Genomic DNA, 24,495 nt, shown 5'->3' on the forward strand with positions numbered 1-24,495 from the left:
TGTTCTTTTTTTCCCTGTAAATCTTTTGTCAGTTAGTCAAATCATAAAAGCCTATAATTGTTTGGCTATATTGTCTGCTGATGAAGTTGTTTTTTCAGGATCATATATCTGGAAAGAAAATTAGTGAGGATAACCAATGACATCGATTTTACCTATTGGATCAAACATAAAAAAAAAAATTGTAGGAAAAGTGCAATCCGAGGACAATACATAGCATTGCAAATTGGGACACCCATCTGATTGAATTCTAAAGCAGGTGGTCTCTAGGATTGACGCATCATTTGCATCTGGTGAGGTTTGTTGGTATGCAAAACATACTTGATTTCCATTTCCAAATTTTGATAGAATCAACAAAAATAACTTTGATATTATTCATTCAGACTAATGGGGACCTGCTTCAGTAGATTCTTGTTCTGGTTTCACATATGTGATTTCTTTTATCGATGATAGAACTCCTCATGTTTGGATTTATCTTTTGAAGTTCAAGAGTGATGCATTCCTTGCCTTTAAGGAATTTCATGCTATGAAAAAAAACATTAATTTGATGCTAAGGTGAAAATTTTCAGAATTGATAATGGTACTGAATATACAAATAGACTTTTTTCTTCATATTTAATTGATCATGGGATTATTCGCCAAATGTCATGTGTAGAAACTCCCTAGCAAAATGGAATTACTGAGAGAAAAAATAGGCACCTTCTTGAATTGACATGTACCTTACTTTCTCAAATGAATGTTCCAAAATCATACTGGTCTGAGGGTATTCTTACTGCCTGTCATCTGATAAATCGATTGCCTATTAGAATCTTGGATAACAAAAGCCCTATGAAATATTGCATGGTCGTCCTCTAATTGTTCATCATTTAATGATATTTGGTTGTCAATGCTTTGTGCACTTATCAAAAAATCATAGAGACAAACTTGATAAGCGATCCATTAAATGTATATTCATGGTATATTCACCTACCAAAAGGATGACAAATGCTATGACCCAAAAACTAGGCAAATATACATTTCATGAAATTTTGATTTCAATGAACATACTCCTTATTTTCAAGCTGATAAGCCTCAGGGGGAGATTAATAAGACAACCTCTACTGAAGATCTCTCAAAAATAGATGGTCTTGATTCCAAAGTCAAAATCAATAAGAGTATTATGGCAAGTCAGTAAATACCTCAAGAATCCATTCTTGAAGCACCACAAGATTCCAATGAGGATGTTCATTCAAATGAATATCAAGGGGAAATATCTCCTCACGACTTTCTACCAAGACGATCTGGTAGTATTAGTCAACCTCATCCTGGTGTAAAGGATTACTATACATGTCAGGCCAAGGAAATCCATCACAAGGTTCCTTACCCCTAAATATCGTGCTTTTTTTACCAAAATTTTCTCAATTAAAGAACCCACTAGCTTCGAAGAAGCTAATTCAAATGCAGTATGGAGGACTGCTATGAAAGAAGAACTTGTTGCTTTAAAGAAAAATCATACTTGGGATGTTGTTATTCTTCCTAAAGAGAAAAAAACCAGCTAGATGCAAGCGCGTCTATCAAACAAAATACAAAAGTGATGGAACTATTTGAGAGGTACAAGGCAAGACTTGTTGCAAAGGGACTCACCCAAGCGTATGGTGTTGATTACAAGGAAACTTTTGCTCATGTGGTCAAAATGAATACTGTGAGGGTTTTACTTTCTATCACTGCCAACAATGACTGACCTTTATATCAATTAGATGTAAAAATGCCTTCTTGCACAGAGATTTGGAAGAAGAAGTTTACATGAAACTTCCTCTTGGTCATCCTCAAGAAGACAACAAAACTCTGGCATGCAAGCTCAAGAAAGCAATTATGGGCTCAAATACCCTCCCAGGGCATGGTTTGCAAAGTTAAGTCAAGATCTTGTTGATATATGGTTTTCTCAGAGTAATGCTGATTCATTCATGTTCGTAAAAAGAAGGCAATCCATAAATGTTATTATCCTTGTCTATGTTGATGACATTGTTATAACAGGAAGTGATTCAAATCCCAAGACAAAATTGAAAGATTACCTTTATACAAAGTTTGATATTAAAGTTTGGAAAACTTAAATATTGTCTTGGAATTGTGGTTGCATGCTCTCACAGAGGAATTTTTATTTCCCAAATAAAATATGTTTTAGACCTTTTGCATAAAACTGGCAAGATAGGTTGTAAACCTATGGATACTCCAATTGAGACAAATTATAAAGCAAACATAGACTCAAGCAAAGCTTTGGAAGATATTGAAATGTTTTAACATTTGGTTGGTCGACTAATATATCTCACTGTCACTAGACGTGTATTGCTTATGCGATCAGTATGGTAAGTTAATTCATGCACTCTAGTTAATTCATGCACTCTCCAAAAGCTGCTCATCTTGAAGCTGTCAATCAAATTTTAAGGTACCTTAGGTCATCTCTTGGAAAAGGTATTTTAATGAAAAAGAATGGTCATACTGATATTATTGCCTTTTCTGATACTGATTGGGCAGGAAATCCTACAGATAGAAGATCCACCACAAGATATTGTACATTTGTATGGGGTAACCCTCTAACTTGGAAAAGTAAGAAACGGTCGACGGTTGCTTGATCTAGTGCTGAGGCCTAATACAGAGCCATGACAACTACAACCTACGAATTAATTTGGCTCAAATTTCTTGTCAAAGATATGGGTTTCGATATTTTGCATCCAATGGTTATGAATTGCGACAACCACACTGCTATACATATCACATCAAATCCCGTATTTCATGAATGGACTAAGCACATAGAAACATATTCTCTTTTTGTGAAAGAGAAAGTTCAAGCCAAGGAAATTACTACTCCATTTGTCAGAAGTCAAAATCAACTTGCTGATATCCTTATAAAGGCCACAAGCAAAGTACAGTTTCAAGAAACATTAAGTAAGTTGGGCTTGATAAATATCAGCGGACCAACTTGAGAGGGAGTGTTGAAATATATCCGTGTACAGTTTTACTACTGAAATATAATACACATATGATATAGTTACCCAAATCTCATATTTTGGGTAACTAGATGTGAAGAATGTCATGATGATATATTTAAGAGATATTTGGAGATATCAATTTTTTTTTAGTTGTTATCTTGTATTTTCTATTTAATACTCGATGAATGAAATTATGGGCATGATTGAGTAGCCTTTCAACCGTGGATGCAGGTCAATGAGACCAAACCACGTAAACTTGGTTTTTCTTCTTCGGATTTTACCAAATAACTGACAACTATGATTCAAATTGCTGTGAAATATTTTTTCAGAAAGTCACGAGTGCCGCAACTTTGCATGGTTCAACCTTTAAATTCTTGGTGTGGAAAATGATTTTTTTTTAAAACATGGGTAATACCTTAGGGATGGATGGCAATGAACGTAAACGGTTAATCATAACCGTTTTTTTCTCTTTTCTTTCTTTTTTTTTTTTTTTTTTTTTTTGTGTGTTTTTCTTTTGAAGAAATCGTAAAGAGATCCAAACAAGGTGAGCGCAACGCAGAAGAAAATCTCAGTAGAATGTCAACAAGAAAGATAAGTTCAGCTGTTTTTATTGAGAAGGAAGAAAGAGACGGCAAACAAATAAATTGGTGCTAGGAGATGCAAAGAGGCATGCACAGCCAGAATGCAAAAAGGTGGGCTTTTTATACAAAATTTTTTTTTAAAAAAAACAGCAACAGTGCATTCAATCTACGGAAGAAAATTTGTCACCTTTTTTTTCCCATAAGGAGAAGGCCTTAAAAGGTTTTTTTTAATTTTTGAATTTTGCTGAAAATAAATATGAGAAGAAAAGAAGAAGTTTTTTTTAAAAAAAAATCTAAAATACATATCTGAAGTTTAAGAGCCCCACGGTGGGCGCCAAACTGTTTATGCTTTGATCTTCGCATATCTCTGAAATGAGATTTGCTCAAATCTTATCAAAACTAAGTTTTTTTTAAAAGGTCGCTTGAATTATGGGCTCAAAAAAAGTCCCAAATCTATACAGATCCTATCTTTTTCTGAGTCCACTGACAGTGCCAGCTCCAATCCGTATTTGACCTAAAAAAAAAACTTTTAAATTTAATCAAATCTAATAATAAATAAATTCCCGAAATTAGGAAATAAAAATATTGGAAAGAGGGTTGAGTATACATGGCCACTCACCACCTCATTCCCCAATCCTCACCAACCCCTCTCTAAAAACCCACTCTAAAATCCTATTCGCACCCCACCGCCCCCTCTTTCTCTCTCTAAAAACCCATTCACTCTCTCTCTAGAAACTCAATCTCTCTTTTTCTAAAAACCCAAAATCCGTTTTTCTTGTATAAAATGAGTTACCATAATCGGGCAATGTAAGAAAGAGATTAGGAGATTGATTTCATCAACCTCATACATCCATCTCTACTCAGCTTCTGGCAAAGAATGAAGTTTCTAGTGAGAATATTGCTTATTAACTGGCAGCTTGTGATAAAGAGAGAAGACTTGAACCCTATTTCTGTCACTCTAGAGAAAGGGAAAGGGTAAGGTTTCTATGCTTCCCTTACAACAAAGAACTTCTATCCTCCCCCTTATCCAACAGTTCATTCTGATTGGAGAGCTAAGATTGCCCCAATCACAATATCACAACTCTATACTATTTTATTTTTAATTTTTTTTCTATAAATTATTTTGACACCAAATTTTGGACATCTATTCCTCTATTAAACTCGTACTAACGAAAAATAATAAAAAAAAATATTTTAAATAAAATGAAATGATCAAAATACCTTTTAAAGTTTCAAAGGGTATTTTGATCATTATATTTTATCAAAATTTTATTTTTAATATTTTTTATAGGTGCACCCCAATGAGAAGATGACACATACCAAATTTCATAGTCATACAATTTGTATAAAAAAACTAAAAATAAAATACTTTGAGATGGATCTAAAATCAAACAGTGAGTGGCTCTCTTGATCAAAATTGGACGGCTGGATGATAGGAAGATAGAAATTCTTTATTATAGGGGAAGCATATAAACCTTTCTCAAAAGAAAATAGGATTTCGCAAGAGACCAACAAAAGTCTATTTTTGGAAGTGAGAGAGAGATGGCAGATGCAGAGAGAGGACAGATGGCGAAGGGAAGTGACAGAACTAGATGGTGGATGGAAGAGAGAGAGAGAGAGAGAGAATTTAGACAGGAGAAGTGGGGCAAGGAGGGCTTCGGGCTTGTCAAGCAATTTCGGGTTGGCCCGTTTAAAGCCCTTCCCAACCCAATAAAGACCAACTTTCCTTTAACCTGGCCCAGCCCGATAAAGACCGACTTTTCCTTTACCCCGGCTTGAAGCCCTACCAGGCCCAAAATGGCCTGAATTTATGGCACGGCCCAAAAGCTTGAGGCCCGGTCTGGACCATTGACAGCCGTACACCACAATCTATAAACAAAGGCCCCTTACCCATCCCTAACTAAAAAGAGACATTGGCAAATGACTTCAGCTAAAAACAGAAGGATGCCTAATGGACTTGTTTTAATCGAAAATTAGATGAAATTTGAGCCCACAATCCAGAAAAAGAATTATTTGTTTTTTATGGATACGTGTAAGAAGTTGTCAATTCCAGATTCAGCTGAAACGACAGGTTTCAAACCGAAAATATTTTTGAACCTGGCTTTGAGGCGTTGTAGAAAAGAAAGAATGGGGAATCTTTTTTATCATTCCCCCAATCATGCATTTATATTTTTCTCAAAAGAAGTATGGGCATAAGTCACACACAACACATGCACAGGGAGAAAAGACTGAGTACGACAATAAGGGCAATGACGGGGAAAGCGTAGAGTTTGAGCAAGAAAGGCTGGCAGTCCTTAGGAAAGATCTTTTTCCTTTCTTACTCATATTCATACATAGCTGAAGTCTGAGACTAGCCCATGGCATACTTTTGGGTCCAACTCCGTGCGGTAGTCTCATACTTGCTCCGGTCAGTCTTGTACATGTGCGCAATCTCTGGCACCAAGGGATCATCGGGATTTGGATCCGTCAGCAAAGAACAAATTGAAAGCAAGACCTGATTGTCGATCACCACAAAAAATTTCGCTAAGTGGCAATATGAAATTTCCCTTTGCAAAATCAATAAATTTTTCTTCTCTAGGAAAAGAAAAAAAAAAAAAAAATGAATTACAGAACATTGGGCAAGAAATTCAGATGATAAGCAAGCTATGTTGGAAATACGTGATAGGATTCAAGTGGCTCCAAAAACATAGTGGTCTTGAGTCGAGCATGAAAATTTTTTATCATTCAAGGACATGTTTTGAGTAAATCATGCTAATGGGCTCCCAAAAGGCTCTCGTGCCTGCCAAACAGGCCCGATAATTGGGCAGGTAGAGGTCGTTGGTCTCAATCACAGTGATATTATGGAACTTCTTGGGTAATCTAAAACCCCATAAAATATCAATATCTTCATCAAAGATAAAAAACCCAAGAAACTAGTCCCCCTAGATCAATATCTAGCTACTAGCACCAAAATTTCATGTTCTAAGTACTAATCAAGTCTTTCAATCTTCATTACAAGGTTATCACCAGAGCCCCACTCAATGAAAGTATTCATTCAACAAAACCCTAATGGACACTTTGGTCACCTATGCATATGCGAGCCCAGGTCTTGAATCATAACCTGATAATGCGAAACCATGGTTACGCCAAAACCAGGCTATGGGGGCAGAGCTGTTTGGATAGCTTTTGGAAGGAACTCAGGTTCTACATATATCTTGTTTATGTCATTTGTTTGTCTAAGCCAGGTTTAATATTCATTATTTCATATGGTCCTTAAATATATTATCATATGTTATTTTGAAGTTAATAATGATGATGATGATGTTGGTGATCAGGATAAGAACGATAATAAATTATTATTTATGGTATACAACAATATATTAATATTATGCATATCATGTGTACGAACATCTAGTGGAGAGACGAGTGAGTTTTCAATGACAATAGTTCTACATCAAGGATCAGCATTGAGCCCGTACCTCTTTGTCTTAGTTATGGACGACTTAACTAACCACCTAGAGGATGAGGTACTGTCGTGCATGTTGTTCGCAGATGATATAGTTTTTTATTGATGAGACCCAAAATGGTGTCAACACAAAGTTAGAACTTTGGAAGGATGCTCTAGAATCCAAAGGTTTTAAAATTAGTCGGACTGAGACAGAATATATGGAATGCAAGTTTAACAATAATATGAATAGAGACCGCACTTTCGATATCTTGGGTCCATAACCCAAAAAAATGGAGAGATCGAGGAAGATGTTACACACAGAATTAAAGCTGGTTGGACGAAGTGGAGATGTGCAACTGAAATTTTATGTGATCACCTTATAACAATGAAGTTGAAGGACGAGTTCTATAGGACAGCGGCAGTGTTTCAAAAAGCGTTAGGCGGTACCTAGGCGGTCAGGGGGGTCCCAGCCACTCAGTGCCTAGGCAGGTGCCTAGAACCTGAGCGGCCAAGTAAAAAAAAAAAAATTTGTTTGTTTTTCTCTCTAAAATAGACTCTAATGGGTTTTAGGCTCATTTGAAACCCTAAACCCACAATTTTCACCTTCAGTATTTAAGAAAAATGACCTAAAATGACCCAAAAATGGCCTCAACGAGCAGTACTTTCACCTCTGGGCGGGGTGCAGGGCGGCCCCGCCTAGGCGGGTTGCTGGGCGCCTGAGGATGCCTGCCTAATATGGCCGCCTAGGCCTGGGCGCACCGCCTAGGCGGCCGCCCAGGCTCTCGGCAATCCGCTTTTTGAAACACTGGACAGCAGTGAGACCAGCTTTGCTCTATGGGGCAGAATGTTGGGCCGACAAAAAACAATATACCCATAGAATGAGTGTAGCAGAGATGAGGATGTTGAGATGGATAAGTAACAAGACAAAAAGGGATAGAATTCGAAATGAATCTATTCAAGAAAATTTAGACTTGGCACCAATAGGTGATAAAATGAGAGGGTAGACTTAGGTGGGCTAGCCATGTGTAGCGCTGACCAAGTACAGCACCTGTTAGGAAGTGCGAGTTAGTTCAAGTGAAAGGACTGAAAAGAACAATGGGTAGACCCAAAAAGACATGGTTGGAAGTAGACTGAAAAGATATAAAGACTTATGGCCTCGCTGAGGACATAACCTTTAATAGAACAGAATAGAGAATCAAGATTCCTGTAGCCGTATTTGTTGGGTTGATTGCGATAATTATTAATATATATTTATTTCATGGTAGGTATTCTCATCATTGTCATTATGCAATAAACATAATAATATATATCGTACATATATGTTAATAAAAAAATTAATAAATATATATAATATATTCTACTCTATTCTATTCTATTGTATTCTATTATAATAAAATTGACAATATATTAAAATCACACATAATAATAATAATAACAACAAAACTGATGATGATGAGAGAGAGAGAGAGAGAGATAGAGAGCAGTAAACGAGCAGCTCATGCCCCAAGTAAATAAAAGTTTGCTTTTGCATAATCATGTTATACATAACGGAGTTTCCTTTTTTTTTGTCCTTTTTTAACTACTTTGAGATAGTAAGGCTCTGAGGTACTTTTTGCTTAGCAACAATCTAACTTTGGGGAAAAAAGGTCGCCAAACAGCTTTTTCCTTGAGATAACTTGAGTATGCAAAACATGAGTTCGCATGCACAAGGATCCAAACGACCCACAAGGTGGGATGAGCCGTTACCAAGTGGGATGAGTAGATATGAGATTACTCATGTCACCTCATGATGGAAAGCAATAAATGCATAAACATGCAAAGAAGCCTTAAAACCATAGAAATCAACCTCATGAAACAAGGTTGGATCTCACTCAGAAGAAAAGATTAGCACAATCATTTTTTAAATCTTTTTTGAAGAAACAATCATTTTCTAATTACTACTATGCAAACCTTATACCAAATAAAAATAGCTCCAACAATTACCATTTTTTTTTTTTTTAATATCATCAAACCAAAGGTGGAGAACCAAATAAATTATCAGGTATGCATGACCCCTAGAATTAAGGATGCGGAACAAAAACCCCATGTCACTAATCAATAGTTTAAAGAGGCCATAAGCCTCCATTATGTTGAACCAGACCCAAACATGAGCTGGATCAAGTTAACCAAATTAACAAAATGGAGCAGGGGATTCACTTTACAAGCAGGTAATCAATAACTTCTTGACATGTTAATAGCAGGAATAGACAGGTAATCATTAACTTCTATTAAATAAAAATCATCACTAGGTAAGCATCATGTGGAAACTTCAAGTTTTTCTTTTTGTTTTTGGTGGGGTGGGCGGGGAGAAGGTCAAGCGTAATAACAAATCAGAAATATGGGAGGATGCATATAATAGTTGAAAAAAAAAAAAAACACACACACACACAGAGGCTAGTATCCTCTTATGTCCAATAATACCTCAGGATCCAAAGAATGGATCCCTCAGCCCAACCTTTGCCAGCCCTGTACCAGTCCTACGCCATCTTTATCGCGACCAGCCTTCCCTAGCTCGCCAACCCCCTCCTAATCCTCTACCTCTCCCCCTCCCCCTCCCCCTCCCCCTCCCCTTGTCCACGTGTTCTACGCTTGTCGCCATTGCTCCACACCTCTCGGGCTCTACGACTTTTCCGGCTCCAGGATCCCTCTCCTTCGGAGGCTCTTCTCAATTCCCTTGTGAGCTGCTTCCACCCCCCTAGGGGCGATCAGAGGGCCATCAAAAAATGGGCTCAGAAGGGTTGAAACAAACCTAATGTTGGGCTGCAGGTCTCTGCAGAGAGTCGGTATCCTATTCTTATTCCTGTCCCAGGAGGCATCTCTTCTTGCCTTGCGCATCCCTTTACCGGCTTTCAAAGGGGCTTCTCTCTCCGTTACCAAATGGATGCACCCTTGTGCGCAAGGCAAGAAACCGTTGCCGCGCTTACCCCCCTACATTTTGTCGATGCCATTTTCGGACGAATGGCTTTGGCACCTGAACAACGACGGCCGTCGCCAAACCCCTGCCCCGTTCTCTGCCCACCTCTGCAATCCATATGCGTGAAGCTCCACCGCCATAGATCCCTTGCTCTGAGCCAGTGTATCAAAAAGCATTAGGCGGTTCCTAGGCGGCCTGGGGGTTCCAGGCCGAACAGTGCTTAGGCAACCGCCTAGGCAGGCGCCCAAAAACCTGGGTGGCTGCCAGTTGAAATTTGAAAATAAGTAAAAGCCATACCAAATTATTACCAATATAATATCATACTCCAAGTTGAAAAAAAAAAGATAAACGTTGAGAAGAGAATTTTGATAATCCATATTGTTAAAACAGTAAATTGTAAAACCATACAAGTGTAGGTAGAATATAAAAGTCAACACTCAACACAACAGAAATTTAGAAAATATACAGTATAGCAAAAGTCAACACTCATGACTCAACACAACAGTCAACAGACTCCACACTCAGCACCAAGAGACAAGAGTCTTCAGTCGCCGTCATTATCATCATCATCAGAAGAAGAAGAAATATTAATAGGGCAAGCCTCATCATATGCATCAAAGTCGAGGCCATCATCATCAGAGTCATCTCCCTCTTCAATATAATGCTCGCTGATAGCTTCCGGAACATTTTTACATTTGGAAAATAAGGATACTTGAAAGTGTTTCCTTGATGAGGGTAAGCCTTCCTGCCAGGGAAAGAAACTTGCCTTTCTATCCTGCAAATCTTTTGTCGAACTTGTCAATTAAGTGGGACCAAAGACAAGCTTGGGTGTACCAATGCACATGGGTGGACTTAGGTAGGAGGAAGGTAAGGGTTGGGCCTTACACCCCCAAAGGTTGGCGAACTGCGAGAGCTCGGTTGAGTCTATGGCCACCCCCATCACAGTAGTTTTGGAGAGGTTCACTTTGAATCCCGTGGCCCATTGAAAGCATCTTAAGAACAGGCGAAGAGATTCGACCTGATCATGCTGTGCATCGCTGAACAAAAGAGTATTGTCGGCATATTGAGGATGGGAGATGTGGGTCCTCTAGTGCTCACTTGGAAACCACTAACAAGGCCAGCATTATATAATCTAGAAAGAGTAGCGCTGAACAGCTTGGCTACATTGGAGAAGAGAAAGGGCAATAAAGGGTCCCGTTGCCGAAGCCCCCTCAACGCTTGAAAAAGGCCCTTTGGGTGCCATTAACAATGACCGAGAAAGAAGGTGACGACACACGCCCCGTCATCCACCTTCGCCACCGAGATCCAAACCCCATGCGGTATAAGGTCTCATCGAGGATATCCCAATTGACATGGTCATAGGCCTTTTCCCAATCTAACTTGATGACCAATTGTAGTTTTTTGGCAAGGTGCCAAGAGTGAAGGCACTCGTGAACGATCAGGGCGCTGTCGAGGACTTGACGGTCCTTGACAAAAGCACGTTGAGAAGGAGAAATAACCCATCCCAGGACCCCTCAAATTCTTGAGGCTAAAACCTTAGAGAGAATCTTGTGAGAGCTATTGACAAGGTTAATAGGCCTATAATCCTTTAAATCTTCTGCTGCTTTGTTTTTATGGATTAAGGCTTGGAAGGTAGCATTCATTGCCTTGTTTATTACCACTAGAATGGAAGTCCAAAAAGAAGGCCACCAGATCAGCCTTAAGGGTATCCCAGAATTGGTTGAAAAGAGCCATAGGAAAGCCGTTAGGGCCTGGAGTTCTGTCTTGGCCGAAGTACTTGATTGCATCATGGATTTCCTTTTCATCGAAAGGACGTTCTAACCACACGGCTTTTTCAGAGGGGAGGGACTTGAAGTTCAGAGAAGACATAACGGGCCTCAGTCCTCAGACCTCTATCCGCCTTGAAGAGGGATTTGAAAAAACAATGGCCTTCTCAATGAGGTCCTTGTCTTCGAAGATCTGATTGCCCACTTTGTTGAGAGAAATGGTGTTATCGCGTTTGTGACAATTGGCTTTCTTGTAAAAGAAAGCGGTATTGTGATCACCAAGTTTCAAACACTTGACCCTGGACCTCTAGCCCAATATTTTTCCTCCTTGCGAAGAATAGAATGAAGGGAAAGCATGGCTTCGACGTGCTTATTCAGAAGGGCTTGGGGGAGGGGGGAGGATTCCTCAAAAGAATGGATGTGGCTGATGGCTTCAAGTAGGGGTTGCTTTTAGGCATGGAAGTTTCTGATAAGATTTTGACACCAATGTTTGAGGGAAAGCTTTAAGAGTAGGAGCTTACGCTGTAATCGAAACTTCGGCCAGCCATGGACAAGGGGGTGAAGGATTGCCACCAAGAGGAGATGAGAGAGGGGAGGTTGGGCTCCTCCAACCAAGGGAGAGCTCAAAACAGAAGGGCTTAGGACCAAGGCCTGGGCATTAGTGAGGAGGAGGATGGGTCGGTGGTCGGATGTAGGCTTCAAGAGAGCCGAAGAATGGGAATTAGGGAAAGAAGAGTCCCAATCAAGGGAGAGAACATACCGGTCGAGTTTGTACAAGTTTGGTTCCTCGGAGTGGTTCGACAAAGTGAAGCAAGCCCCTTGGAGGGGCACATCTAAAAGCTGGTTCCTTGATATGAAGTCAGAAAAAGCCGACATCGAGGGGCGAGATTCTGGAAATGGAATTACATTCAAAGGACCATCGGGTAATGTTGAAGTCCTTCCCCCCCCCCCCCCCCCCCTTAGTGCACCAAGTCGAGGGAGGGGTTGAGGCAATCATTTGCAACTCTTTCCCCAAACTGTCTCTTCGGGAGGGGGAATTGGGGCTATAGACGGCTGTAAATTTCCGCGGCAAGCCATTTGAATTTCTAAGGAGGGAAATTAAACTGAGAATTCTCCTATGGAAGAGGAGAGGAAATGAAGAGATGGGCCCAAACTACCCAAATGCCACTAGAAGCCCCGTTGGCAGAAATGGCCAACCCTTGACAAGGGTGATATCCCCAAATTTGGTGAACCTCGAGAAATGAGGGAGCTTAAAGTTTGGTCTTGAGAAGGGCTAAGACGACAGGGAAGTGTTGTCGACAGAAGTTCGATGTTTGAAACATGATGGTACGTATGGGGTTCGTCAAGACCCTTTATATTCCATGTAAGAATCTTCATGGGAGGGAAAGAGAGTGGGCATAGCATCTTTTGGAGAGCCTGGTGCAAGGCCGACCACATTTGGGGGGCAGGGGGGGGGGGGGGGGGGGGGGAAGGCAAGGAGGATGGCCGATGGGGGTTGTTCCTCTGTCATAATTTATGTTGCAGAACAGATTGGCCAACTCCCTATGGCCCCTTGATATCAATCTGGCTTATAATTGAGGGCCACTTGTGATAAAGTCTCCACGGGCATGGGAAAGCCATACCCATAACCTCAAGGACATTGACAGTATCACCTTGGGCTTCATCGAGTGCATTTACGAAGATTGAATTGACCGAGGGCACATCCGAGGAGCTTTGGCAAGCCTCAAAAGAGCTAGCTAACGAAGGAGAAGGGGGACAACTGCTAGAGGCTAGGGTGAGGGAGTCGTCAAAGAAGAAGAAGGATGGTGGGGAACTCATGGGGGGGGGGGGGAATGAGAGGAGTAGGTGCGAAGAAAAAAGGGGTACGACAGCCAGGGGAGTTGGTTTGAAGGGTTTGGAGGGCTGCTGCAAAAGGAACAAGAGCATCGAGAAGGAAAGGGTCACTGCAGATGGAAGGACGTGGGATGGGATGGGTTGGGGGTGGGGGGAGAAGGAGGAGAGGGAGGGTCGTGTTTAGAGAAAAGGGGGGAACAAGAGGTCCATCCGCAAAGGAGGGGCCTAGAGAGGGGGATGAAGAAAAGATGGGTGCAAAAGGGTCTGAAGCTTGCCGGGGAGATAGGAGAAAGGAAGGGAGAGAGGGTTAGGAGAGAAGAAAGCCTCCTTACCTCTGCAGGGGAAGGGGCAAGAACGAGCCAGGGAGGGTAGATGCACGGCAACCGCACGCGCTTAGAGATTACAAGCACTACGAGAGGCTAAAGACGACGGCAACTGCACGCACTTAGAGATTACAAGCACTACGAGAGGCTAAAGACGACGAAGGCTGCACGAGGGTAGGTGTAACCGAGGTACCAAGAAAGGAAGTGTGGACAAGAAGGGGAGAGAGAGGAGAAGCCGTTGACTTGGTTGAAGGCAAGTGGGCTTCTGGCAGGCCGAGAGGGTGACCTGAGGAGAGAAGTTACAGTGATTAAAAGTGGTTGGGGGTGGGCCCTCGGGCTAAATGTGAGGTTGGGAGGGGGGTGCCAGTTGTCATAAAGGGAGGGGCAAAATGGGGAGGGATGAAGATTGCGCTAGGGGATTGGGGGGGAGGGGGGAAGGGGTCGCCGCGTGGCCTAGAGGACTCCTGAAGCATGGTGCGTGGCAGGGCAAGGTGGCCTTGATGAAAAACTCGTGGTAGGGGGGCAGGTATATCTACCACCAAGCATGAAAGGGGGCCAACACAAACAGGCACCTCAGTGCTAAGGCCAAAAGGGGAAACCCTCTCGATCAATGAGGGTGGCTCAGAGCATTGCTCAAAAAAGCGGACCGCCCAGCGCCTAGGCGGTCCAGAAGGTCTAAGCGCATCACCCAGGCCTAGGCGGCCAAACTGGGCTTGTGCCCCTCTCAAAGGTGGACAATTTTTTTTTTTTTTTTTGTTCTTTGCAAGATATAAAAGTTTATAAAGATGGGTTTTAGGTTCATTTGAAACCTAAACCTCGAAGAAACCCTTTTAAAGAGAAAGAAACCTAAAAAAAACTACATTTCATTAGATCGAATCATTGAAGTGTTTCTCAAAGTTTGGAGTTCGAGCAACCAAAGTAAGTGCAACTTTTAGATTGCTTGTTTTATTTTGAGATGTCTTCTTTAGGAGTTTGTCGGAGTGGAGGTTCGGGTTGGAAAATATAGATACAACCCGAATCCAAATGACAAAAATTGCGTTAGATGCTATTTTTGTGAAAAAGATACAAACTGAGGCATAAACCGGTTTAAGAAACATCGTGCCGGTATTAAGGGGGATGTTGCCCCTTGTAAAAATGTTCCGGAAGCTATCAGCGAGGAGATGGTTGTAACAAACCTAATGTAAATCCCGAACGGATGCATTATGTGTCGTAACGAGGCCGAGGGCCGAATCCAATGCTCACCTTTTTTTTGCACTGCGACAGAGATGGGAAAGGTGCGGAATGTAAATCCCTAACCGATGCATTATGTGTTCTAACGAGGCCGAGGGCCGAGTCCAATGCTCAACATTTTTTTGCACTGCGACATCGCTTCCCATCTCTGTGGCTTGACCCTTACCTCTTCGGATGCCATTGGCTCACTCTAAATTCCATCCCCCACCTCTTTTCATCGTACTTCTCGCCACCATGGGCCAAATCTGGTATTTTGTTATGGCGAGCCTCAATGGCAGCAATCCTTTGGACCCTTTGGCAGGAAAGGAATCACAGAACTTTCAAGGGAGTATCTTCTTACGTTGATACTTAGTTTGAAAAGGTGCAATTCCTTGTCATCTTTCGAGCCTCCAAGTCCAAACCTTTCAAGCATCTCTCCATAGCGGATTTTCCATCAAAACTGGAGGGCCCTTCTTTACCTCAAGCCTTTTCAAATCCCTCGGACCTCTTTTCGTCTCCTCCCTCTCCCAACCTTAATAACCTCAACTTTGATGGTTTCTCCTTGGGCCACCCGATCCATTTCACTCTTTTCTCCTTTGTCCACTTCATTGCCTCCTCGGACTCTAATCAGACAGAGGCAATGGCTCTTTTAGTCCGGTTGAGATGCTTCAACACGGATCGGGGTAACTCCCTAATCATTGAAGGAGACTCTGTCAACATCATCTCGTGGGCTTCTAGAGTAGCCCCTTGTCGGTGTTGGCTCGACCCCATTTTTGACAAGATATTCCATAACAACTCGGACCTACATTGTCACACCCCAAGCTTTATAACACTAATATTCCCGAGGTGTGACAGTCTAAAATTCATTGACCGGAATGCAAATTTTCAAACAACTGTTTTTACAAGAAAATAAGGTCACTTAAGCATCAAATTTACAGTATCTTATATGATAGATGAAAATATTACAATTATGTGAAGAAGTTACCAGTTTATATAGCTATTTTATAGGAAAATGAGATCACTTGCTTTTATATGTCATGAGATGGGTGTGTTCCTACTGTCGCCAGAGCAAGATTGAGATTAATGGCGTTCAGCTAAAGGTATGGAAAAAAGAGACCAATTGAGTTCATATCGGAAGCATAAAAATATGTTCATATAAGAGAGAGAAATATTATATGCCTATGAGAGAGAGAGGAATTATTAAGACGGGAGGAAGATATAATTTTTTTTATATATATATAAGAACATTATTATGAGAATAATATTATTTTTACGAAAATATTATAGTTATGGATATAATAATCATATAAATATAGTATGATATAAAAGACAAATTCAATTTGTATGGTATTGTTCAAATTTATTAATGTGAAACAGTGTGATCTTACATATCAATTTTATTCATACTGAATGAGTGACATATATATGTAATATTTGAGATACCATATAGTCCGTTTATCACATATACATCACTCAAGTCTATATGAATATGGTGTGGCATTATAGACTATATTCATCACTGTAGATAACAAATTTTATTATATGGATACCATATAGTCCTTACATCACTATAAACTTTAACTATTTTTATAATTAAGAGAATAAAGATACTATTATTATAATACTAATATTTATGAGAGGAGAAGAGAGAAAATAAAAAACTAATATTCGAGAGGAGAGAGAAGACTAATTATGATGGAATTATGAGAAAAATCATGGAAGAAGAGAAAATAAATGATTGTTAATAAGTCTATATTATGATAAAGTTAAAAAAATGTATAAGAGAGAGAGAGATGAAATTTTTTTGATGAGCTTAATGATTAGCTCATGAAGGGAGAGGGCCTTTTAATAGTGAGGGAGAACCCTTCTCCTTGATACACATATTCAAATATGTGTCCTACCTTTTGTTTAGTAGTCACTTGTTTTAGTCAAAATTCACATTTACTCAATTTGGCATCCAATTCATTCTCTTAGTATTTGCAATACCATTCTTATATGTTGCTCACACTCCTCGCGATCCTTGGAATAAATTAGAATATCATCAATGAATACTACCATAAACTTACCTAAAAAGGGCTTGAAGATTCGATTCATCAAATCCATAAATATAGTTGGTGCATTGGTTAATCCAAAAGGCATGACTAAGAATTCATAATGTCCATATCTTGTCCTGAAAGTTGTTTTGGAAACATCATCATTTCTAATCTTTAGCTGATGATACCCAGATCTGAGATCAATTTTTTAAAATATTTACGATCCTTGTAATTAATCAATAAATCATCAATTCTAGGCAGTGGATATTTGCTTTTCACATTCACCTAGTTTAGTTGTCTATAGTTAATACATACCTCATGGACCCATCTTTCTTTTTAACAAACAATACTGGACACTAATACTATAAGAAAATGAATTGTATATCAAACTGAGTAAATGTGAATTTTGGCTAGAACCAGTGACAACTAAACAAAAGGTAAGACAAATATTTGAATATGTGTTACAAGGAGGAGTATTCTCCCTCACTATAAAAAGGCCCTCTCTCTCCCCGCATGAGCTAATTATTAAGCTCATCAAAAAAAAATTCATCCATCTCTAGTACGTAAGTCCTCTCTCTCTCTCTCTCTCTCTCTCTCTCTCTCTCTCTCTCTTATTCATGTTTTTAACTCTCTCATAATTTAGAATTATTAACAATCATTTATTTTCTCTTTCTTCCATGATTATTCTCATAATTTCATCATAATTGGTCTTCTCTGCCTCTCAAATATTATATTTTTTTCTCTCTTCCCCTCTCATAAATATTAGTATTATAATAATAGTATCATTATTTTCTTAATTATAAAAATAGTATGTAAAATTTATAATAATGTAAAGACTACATGGTGTCCATATATTTTAATTTGTTATCTATAGTGATGAATATAGTCTATAATGCCACACCATATGCATATAGAATATATTTTAATTTTTATCTAATATAGTCTATAATGCCACACCATATTCATATAGACTTGAGTGATGTATATGTGATAAACGAACTATATAGTATCTCAAATATTACATATATATGTCACTTATTCAGTATGAATAAAAATGATATGTAAGATCACATTGTTTCACATTAATAAATTTGGACTATACCATACAAATTGAATTTGTCTTTTGTATCATACTATATTTATATGATTATTATATCCATAACTATAATATTCCCATAAAAATATTATTATTCTCTTAATAAAGTTCTTATAAAAAAAAAACAATTTTATCTTCCTCCCCTCATAACAGTTCCTCTTTCTCTCATAGGCATATAATATTTCTCTCTAATATGAACATATTTTTATGCTTCTTCTCCCCATATTAACTCATTTGGTCTCTTTTTCCCACACCTTTAGCTGAACGCCATTAATCTCAATCTTGCTCTGGCGACAGTAGGAACATACCCATCTCGTGACATATAAAAGTAAGTCATCTCATTTTCTTATAAAATAGTTATATAAACTGGTAACTTCTGCATTTAATTGTAATATTTTAATCTATCATTGTAGATACCGTAAATTTTATGCGTGACTTTATTTTCCTATAAAAACAGCTATTTGAAAATTTGTATTTCTATCTATGAATTTTAGACTGTCACACCTCGGGAATATTAGTATTATGAAACTTGGGGTGTGACATACATGCAGTTTGAGGACATACTTGAAGGGAGGCTAATTCCATTGCAGATTCTCTTTGAGCCTCCAGTCTAAGGAAGGGGCCCGAGGCTCCACTCCCTTAGGGAGAGGCTAAGGAAGGGGCTCGAGGATCCACTCCCCTGGAACCTAATATCAAACTCCCCTCCTGAGCCTCCAGTCTAGTGACTTTTTTGAGCTTTGTGTAATCATTGTATAATTTCTTAGCCCTTTAAAGGGTTTCCTGAACACCAACCGAATCAGAAATACAAAGTCTGAAATAAAGATCAGAGATTCAAAGGATAAAGTCCCGACCTCCAACTTCCCATATGCCATCACTAACCTACTTCTTTATCCAAACAACTACAACTTGCAGCAAGTGCCTAATGATCTATGTCCGACCCTAGTTCTACTGATTCTCACACCAAAAGAACAAAATAAAAGTTTCTAGAGCAGCAGCACACCCCCCAACCTAATCAACATGACTGTATTCCATGGGTGTGTAGTGTGCCATTCCTCTTTGGGGATTTTCCTGCATATATTACAAACATCTCCGACCTTTTCACTTGGATGTAGGAGGTTACAGCCTTATGACTCTACAATATCCACTTTCTTTCCACCTATGCCAGATGTATTTCAGTATTTCTTCAAACACTTTTGCAGCTAATGCTTGATTATTCAAAATCTCAACAAATATTTTTCTAGCTCATGCCTAGCAATCTAGCATACATCCAAATCTCTAGAACTAATCCTTGTTATTTTATATTGTGTTACCTCAACGAAAGGAACAGAAAAAAAATACTTTCCTTTTCACTGGTAATGTGCATGTGCTACAAAGAAAAATCTGTTGAAGGAAATAGAGCACCAAACTGTTACATTGTCTATGCATGGTGATAGATTACACAATATGTAGCATAGAACATAAAAGTCCATAACATAAATCAAATTGTTTACCACTGATGAGAAGCCATATCATAAATTTTTTGCAAGGATTATGCATTGGTATTAATTTAAGAATTTACCAATCGCCATGAGAGGCAATGATCATCATAACCTATGTTACCTAGAGATAGGCATGGGAGTCCAAATCCAATGCAAGTCAACGGGTCAGATGTAGCAACCAAAAATCGAGACATGAGATATGTCCCAACGCATATTCAATATTCAACTACAGACACGCACAAGCACATGTACACAAGAACACACTCGCGCACACACACACCCACCCACAAGCACACACATGCACACAAGCATGCACACACACACATACACATAAATATGGGGAGTGATTTTATACCACCATTTTGTTATAATATAACGAAACCACTCTTTTACAAAACCATGTTCAGGGCAATTGTCTGACCCCAAATGTTGCAAACACGTTCACTTCATTATTCCAATAATCAAATCATTCCCAAAAAATAAAAAATAAAAATAAAACTTGCACCCTAGAAAAAGGCAAATGAGTCCAACAAAGGATCAACATCCATTTAGTACAATAAGATCTAGGCCTTTTAAAGAACTCAAAAACATTTTTTCTATTTCAAAATTGTTCATTCACTGATGATAAGGCCATTTACAAAATTTGGGATAAAAATTGAATTCCTGTAAGGCCTAGACCAAACCCTCCCATCAAATGAAAGGGTTGTGTTAATTGGGTAAAAAAATTCACTCCTTATGGATTTTCATAACTTTGCCCCCGTGAGATTGTCCATCTAAATGAAACAATGTACATTTAAACATTAGGGTCAAGCAAATGACCCTAAAATGGTTTCTAAAGTACGTTTCATTATATTACTATACAATTGTTACAAAAACACACACACACAACCCCTCAAATACAAAAGTTAGTGTTAAAATAGGTTGTGATGGATGTCTTTACTAAGTCATCATTACTTTTTGGGAAAAAGTAGTTTTTCGTAGTTAATCCTTAAGTAACAATACATTTGAAATTTATATAGAAGCACAATCATTTTGAGAGTAAGCGTCCTGGAAGTTTGGTACTACAAATACCCTTGTCCTTTAGCAAAACTTTCAACAATTTCACATGCATAAATACTAAAAGCACAATCATTTCAAAAATTTCAACAATTTCATGTACGCACACACGAAGGCACGCACACAAACATACATAGATACACACACACACACCTACACACAGACACCCCCCCCCACACACCCACACACACATACACACACACACATAAACATATGAACACATACATACATAAACACACACACACACACACACACACACACACATATATATATATATATATATATATATATATATATGGAATGATTTCATCTGACTTAGCTCTAGAAAACCGTGTTTGTAGCATTTTTATGAACCCAAATTTTGCAAACACACACTCTTCATTCCAATAATCAATCCCAAAATGATAAAATTCAATATGCACCCTAGATATCGTCAAAATGAATGCTCTCCAACAATGAATCTCAACCATCCATATGGTGAATTTAAAGATCCAAGCCTTAAAGAATTGAAAATCACTTTTTCCTTTTTTAACATTGTTAATCTTATGATAACAAAGCTATCTAAAAAATTTGGAAAGGAAAAAAAATCTTTCTAAAGCCTAGATCTAAGCATCTCACAAAATGGACGGCCGACATTAAGTGTCCCTCTCCCTTGTTCTCAGTGACTCATCAAATGGCACTCAATTCATATCTGTAAGTTCAATCATTGACAAGGTTCAAAGAAAAGATAACCCGAACTTCGTCTCTATCGTTGTGAAATAACTCTAATCTTTTGGGCTCTTCAGCTTTCAAGTTTGAAGTAGGGAACTAAGGTTTTGAGCTAGGCTTTCTTTCTTTATCATGTAAAGGCCTATAAGGCTGCCATGAGGTCAACAACCGAGGCTATTTTCTTACTTAGGCAACTAACTGAGAAGTGTATGTGAAGGGAAAAGACCTCCACATGGTCTTTATTGACCTAGAGAAAGCTTATGAAAGAGTACCTCGAGATTTGATTTGGTAGGTGTTGGAAAAGAATGGAGCCTCCAAACACTACATCGACTTGATGAGAGATATGTACAATGGAGACGACTGAGTTTTTAGTGACAAGTGGTTTACATCAGGGATCAGCATTGAGTCCATACCTCTCTGTCTTAGATATAGATAACTTAAATAGGCACCTACATGATGAGGTACCATATTGCATGTTGTTCGCAGATGGCATAGTTTTGATCAATGGGATCCAAACGACGTCAACACAAAGTTAGAACTTTAGAGGGATGCTCTAGAATCTAAAGGTTTTAAAATTAGTTGGACTAAGACAATATATGGAATGCAATTTTAGTAAATATAGGAGTACAAACGAAGAAGTAGTTAAGAATGAGGGCCAGGAAATACCAAAAAGCGTGCATGTTTGATATCTTGGGTCAATAATCCAAAATAATAGAGAGATTGAAGAAGATGTCGTACATAGAATTAGAGCTAGGTGGGTTAAGTAAAGATGCGCGCAACCTGAATTTGATGTGATCCGCATACCAATGAAGCTGAAAGGCAAGTTCTATAGTACAGCTGTGAGACCAAATTTGGGTGTTCAAAAAACAATATACCCATAAAAATAAGTGCCACGAAGATGAGGATGTTGAGATGCATGAGTGGCAAGACAAGAAATAATAGAATTCGAAATGAGTACATTCAAGAAAATTTAGGTGTGGCACCAATAGTCAATAAGAAGAAAGAGAATAGACTTAGGTGGGCTAGCCTCATATGGTGCAAACCCAGTACAAAACATATTAGGAGGTGCAAGTTAGTTCAAGTGGAAAACTAAACTAGGGCAAGAGATAGGCCCCAAAACATGGTTGAAAGTAGTGAGAAAAGATATGGAGACGTATGGCTTCACTGAGGGTATGGCCCTTAGTAGAGTAGAATGGCGGACCAGGATTTGTGTAGCCAACCCCAATTAGATGAAAAAAGACTTGAATGATGAAAAGAATGTATATTTAAGAATTGAGGTCAAACAAATGGACCTAACATGATTTTTTAAGATTGTTTCATTGTATTACTATAGAACCATTGCATCATCACTGTCTAATATATATATATATATATATATATATATATATAGTGTATGTTTTGCGGATGGCATAGTTTTCATCAATGAAAGCCAAAGCGATGTTAACACAAAGTTAGAACTCAGAAGGGATACTCTAGAATCTAAAGGTATTAAAATTAGCCAAACTAAGACGGAGTCTATTGAATGCAAGTTTAGTAATAATAGGGATAGAGACGAGGAAGTAGTTAAGATTGACGGCCAAGAAAAATAAAAAAGGGAGCATTTTCAATATCTTGAGTCGCTGATCCGATAAAATGGAGAAATTGAGGAAGATGTCACACATAAAATTAGAGCTAGATGGGTGAAATGCAGATATGAAACTGGAGTTTTATATGATCACTGCATACCAATGAAACTGAAAAGGATATTCTATAGGACAACTATAAAACCAATGTTGCTTTATGAGGGACAGAATGTTGGGCAGTCAAGAAACATCATACCCATAAGATGAGTGTAGCTGAGATGATAATGTTGAGATGGATAAGAAACAAGACAAGAAGAGATAGAAATCCAAATGAATACATTCGAGAGAACTTAGGGGTAGCTCTAATAGGAGATAAGTTTTTTAGAACTTTCAATCTAATCAATGACATGCTCACAACCACCTGATTTGAAATCCAAAGGATAAGAGTGATTATGACCTCCTTGTAATAAAAATAAATCATCTCTTTGGAGACGTTTCTTTATACGTATATATATATATATATAGGACAATCTAAAGTTCACAACCTTTCAAATTACAAAAGTTAATGATCGAATGAGTTGTGAAGGGTAAATTTAATAACTTTGTGGGTTTTTTAAAAAAAAAATTACTTTTGTGATATCTTCATCATTAAGGGTAATTTTGTAAATATCACTTTAAGACAAGGGGTATTTTTGTCATCTCCATAAGGGGTAAAATTGAAATTTTTACTAAAGGACAAGAGCACTCTACAAATAAATTTTCAGGACACTAACTTCCAAAATACCATTGTACTTTTGTAAAAATTTCAAATTTACCCTTGCTTAATGGTTAAGTTACCTATTAAAATAATTTTTTAAACAAAAAACAATGATCTTTTTGATAAATACACTTATCATAACCCCGTCTAACTTTAACATTTGTATTTTGAGGGGATGTTAACTCTAGACAAACCATATTATATATATATATATGAAAAATGTTGAGATTAGCCCACTAGCTTATATGAAAATATGAGTTCATATGAGCCCAATGGCCCAAATTGAATCTGGGCAGATCAAATAGTGACTACTCATTTCGTATTTTAATTTTAATTTTTTTTTTTCTACGAATCCAAATAACTTGAAATTTTAGGCGTGTGTTCTTCAAAAATAGGATAATATATTAAAATTATCAAAAAAAATATATTACAAAAAATAAATTGACAAAAATACCCCTGAAACATTTTGGGGGTAGTTTGGTCAATTTATTTATTTATTGCAAATTATTTTTAAATATTTTTATTAAGTACGTCTTGATGAGAAGAATGGACAAATAAAATTTCAAGTGATTTAGATCTTTATAAAAAAACTTAAAATTCAAAAACGAAATGAGGTCGTGACCGTCAGATCAGCCCAAATTCAATCTGGGCCGTTGGGCTCCTATGTTCATGTGAGCTAGTGGGCTAATCTCATAATTTTCTATGGGAGTCACCGCTGTACGCCCATACACGAATGGCCCAGATTGAATT

At 38.4% G+C, this 24,495-nt stretch overlaps 1 protein-coding gene across 2 annotated transcripts in view; it reads right to left on the minus strand.

The window, feature by feature from the left end:
• Positions 1–24,495, minus strand: part of LOC18439128 (ubiquitin-conjugating enzyme E2-17 kDa) — a 68,298-nt gene that overhangs the window by 21,802 nt on the left and 22,001 nt on the right. The window contains exon 5 of one of the 2 annotated variants that reach the window (XM_006849301.4): positions 5,661–6,038. The exons of the other annotated variant lie outside the window; for it this stretch is intronic. Coding sequence (XP_006849364.1) covers positions 5,895–6,038 — 144 coding nt within the window. The 3' untranslated portion in view covers positions 5,661–5,894. Of the gene's footprint in view, positions 1–5,660; positions 6,039–24,495 lie in introns of those variants that run through there. 2 annotated transcript variants of the gene reach the window in all.

This window comes from Amborella trichopoda, chromosome 1 (genome assembly GCF_054954075.1).
Source record: "Amborella trichopoda isolate Santa Cruz 75 chromosome 1, AtrichopodaSantaCruz75HAP2 v2.0, whole genome shotgun sequence".
Classification (NCBI taxonomy): domain Eukaryota; kingdom Viridiplantae; phylum Streptophyta; class Magnoliopsida; order Amborellales; family Amborellaceae; genus Amborella; species Amborella trichopoda.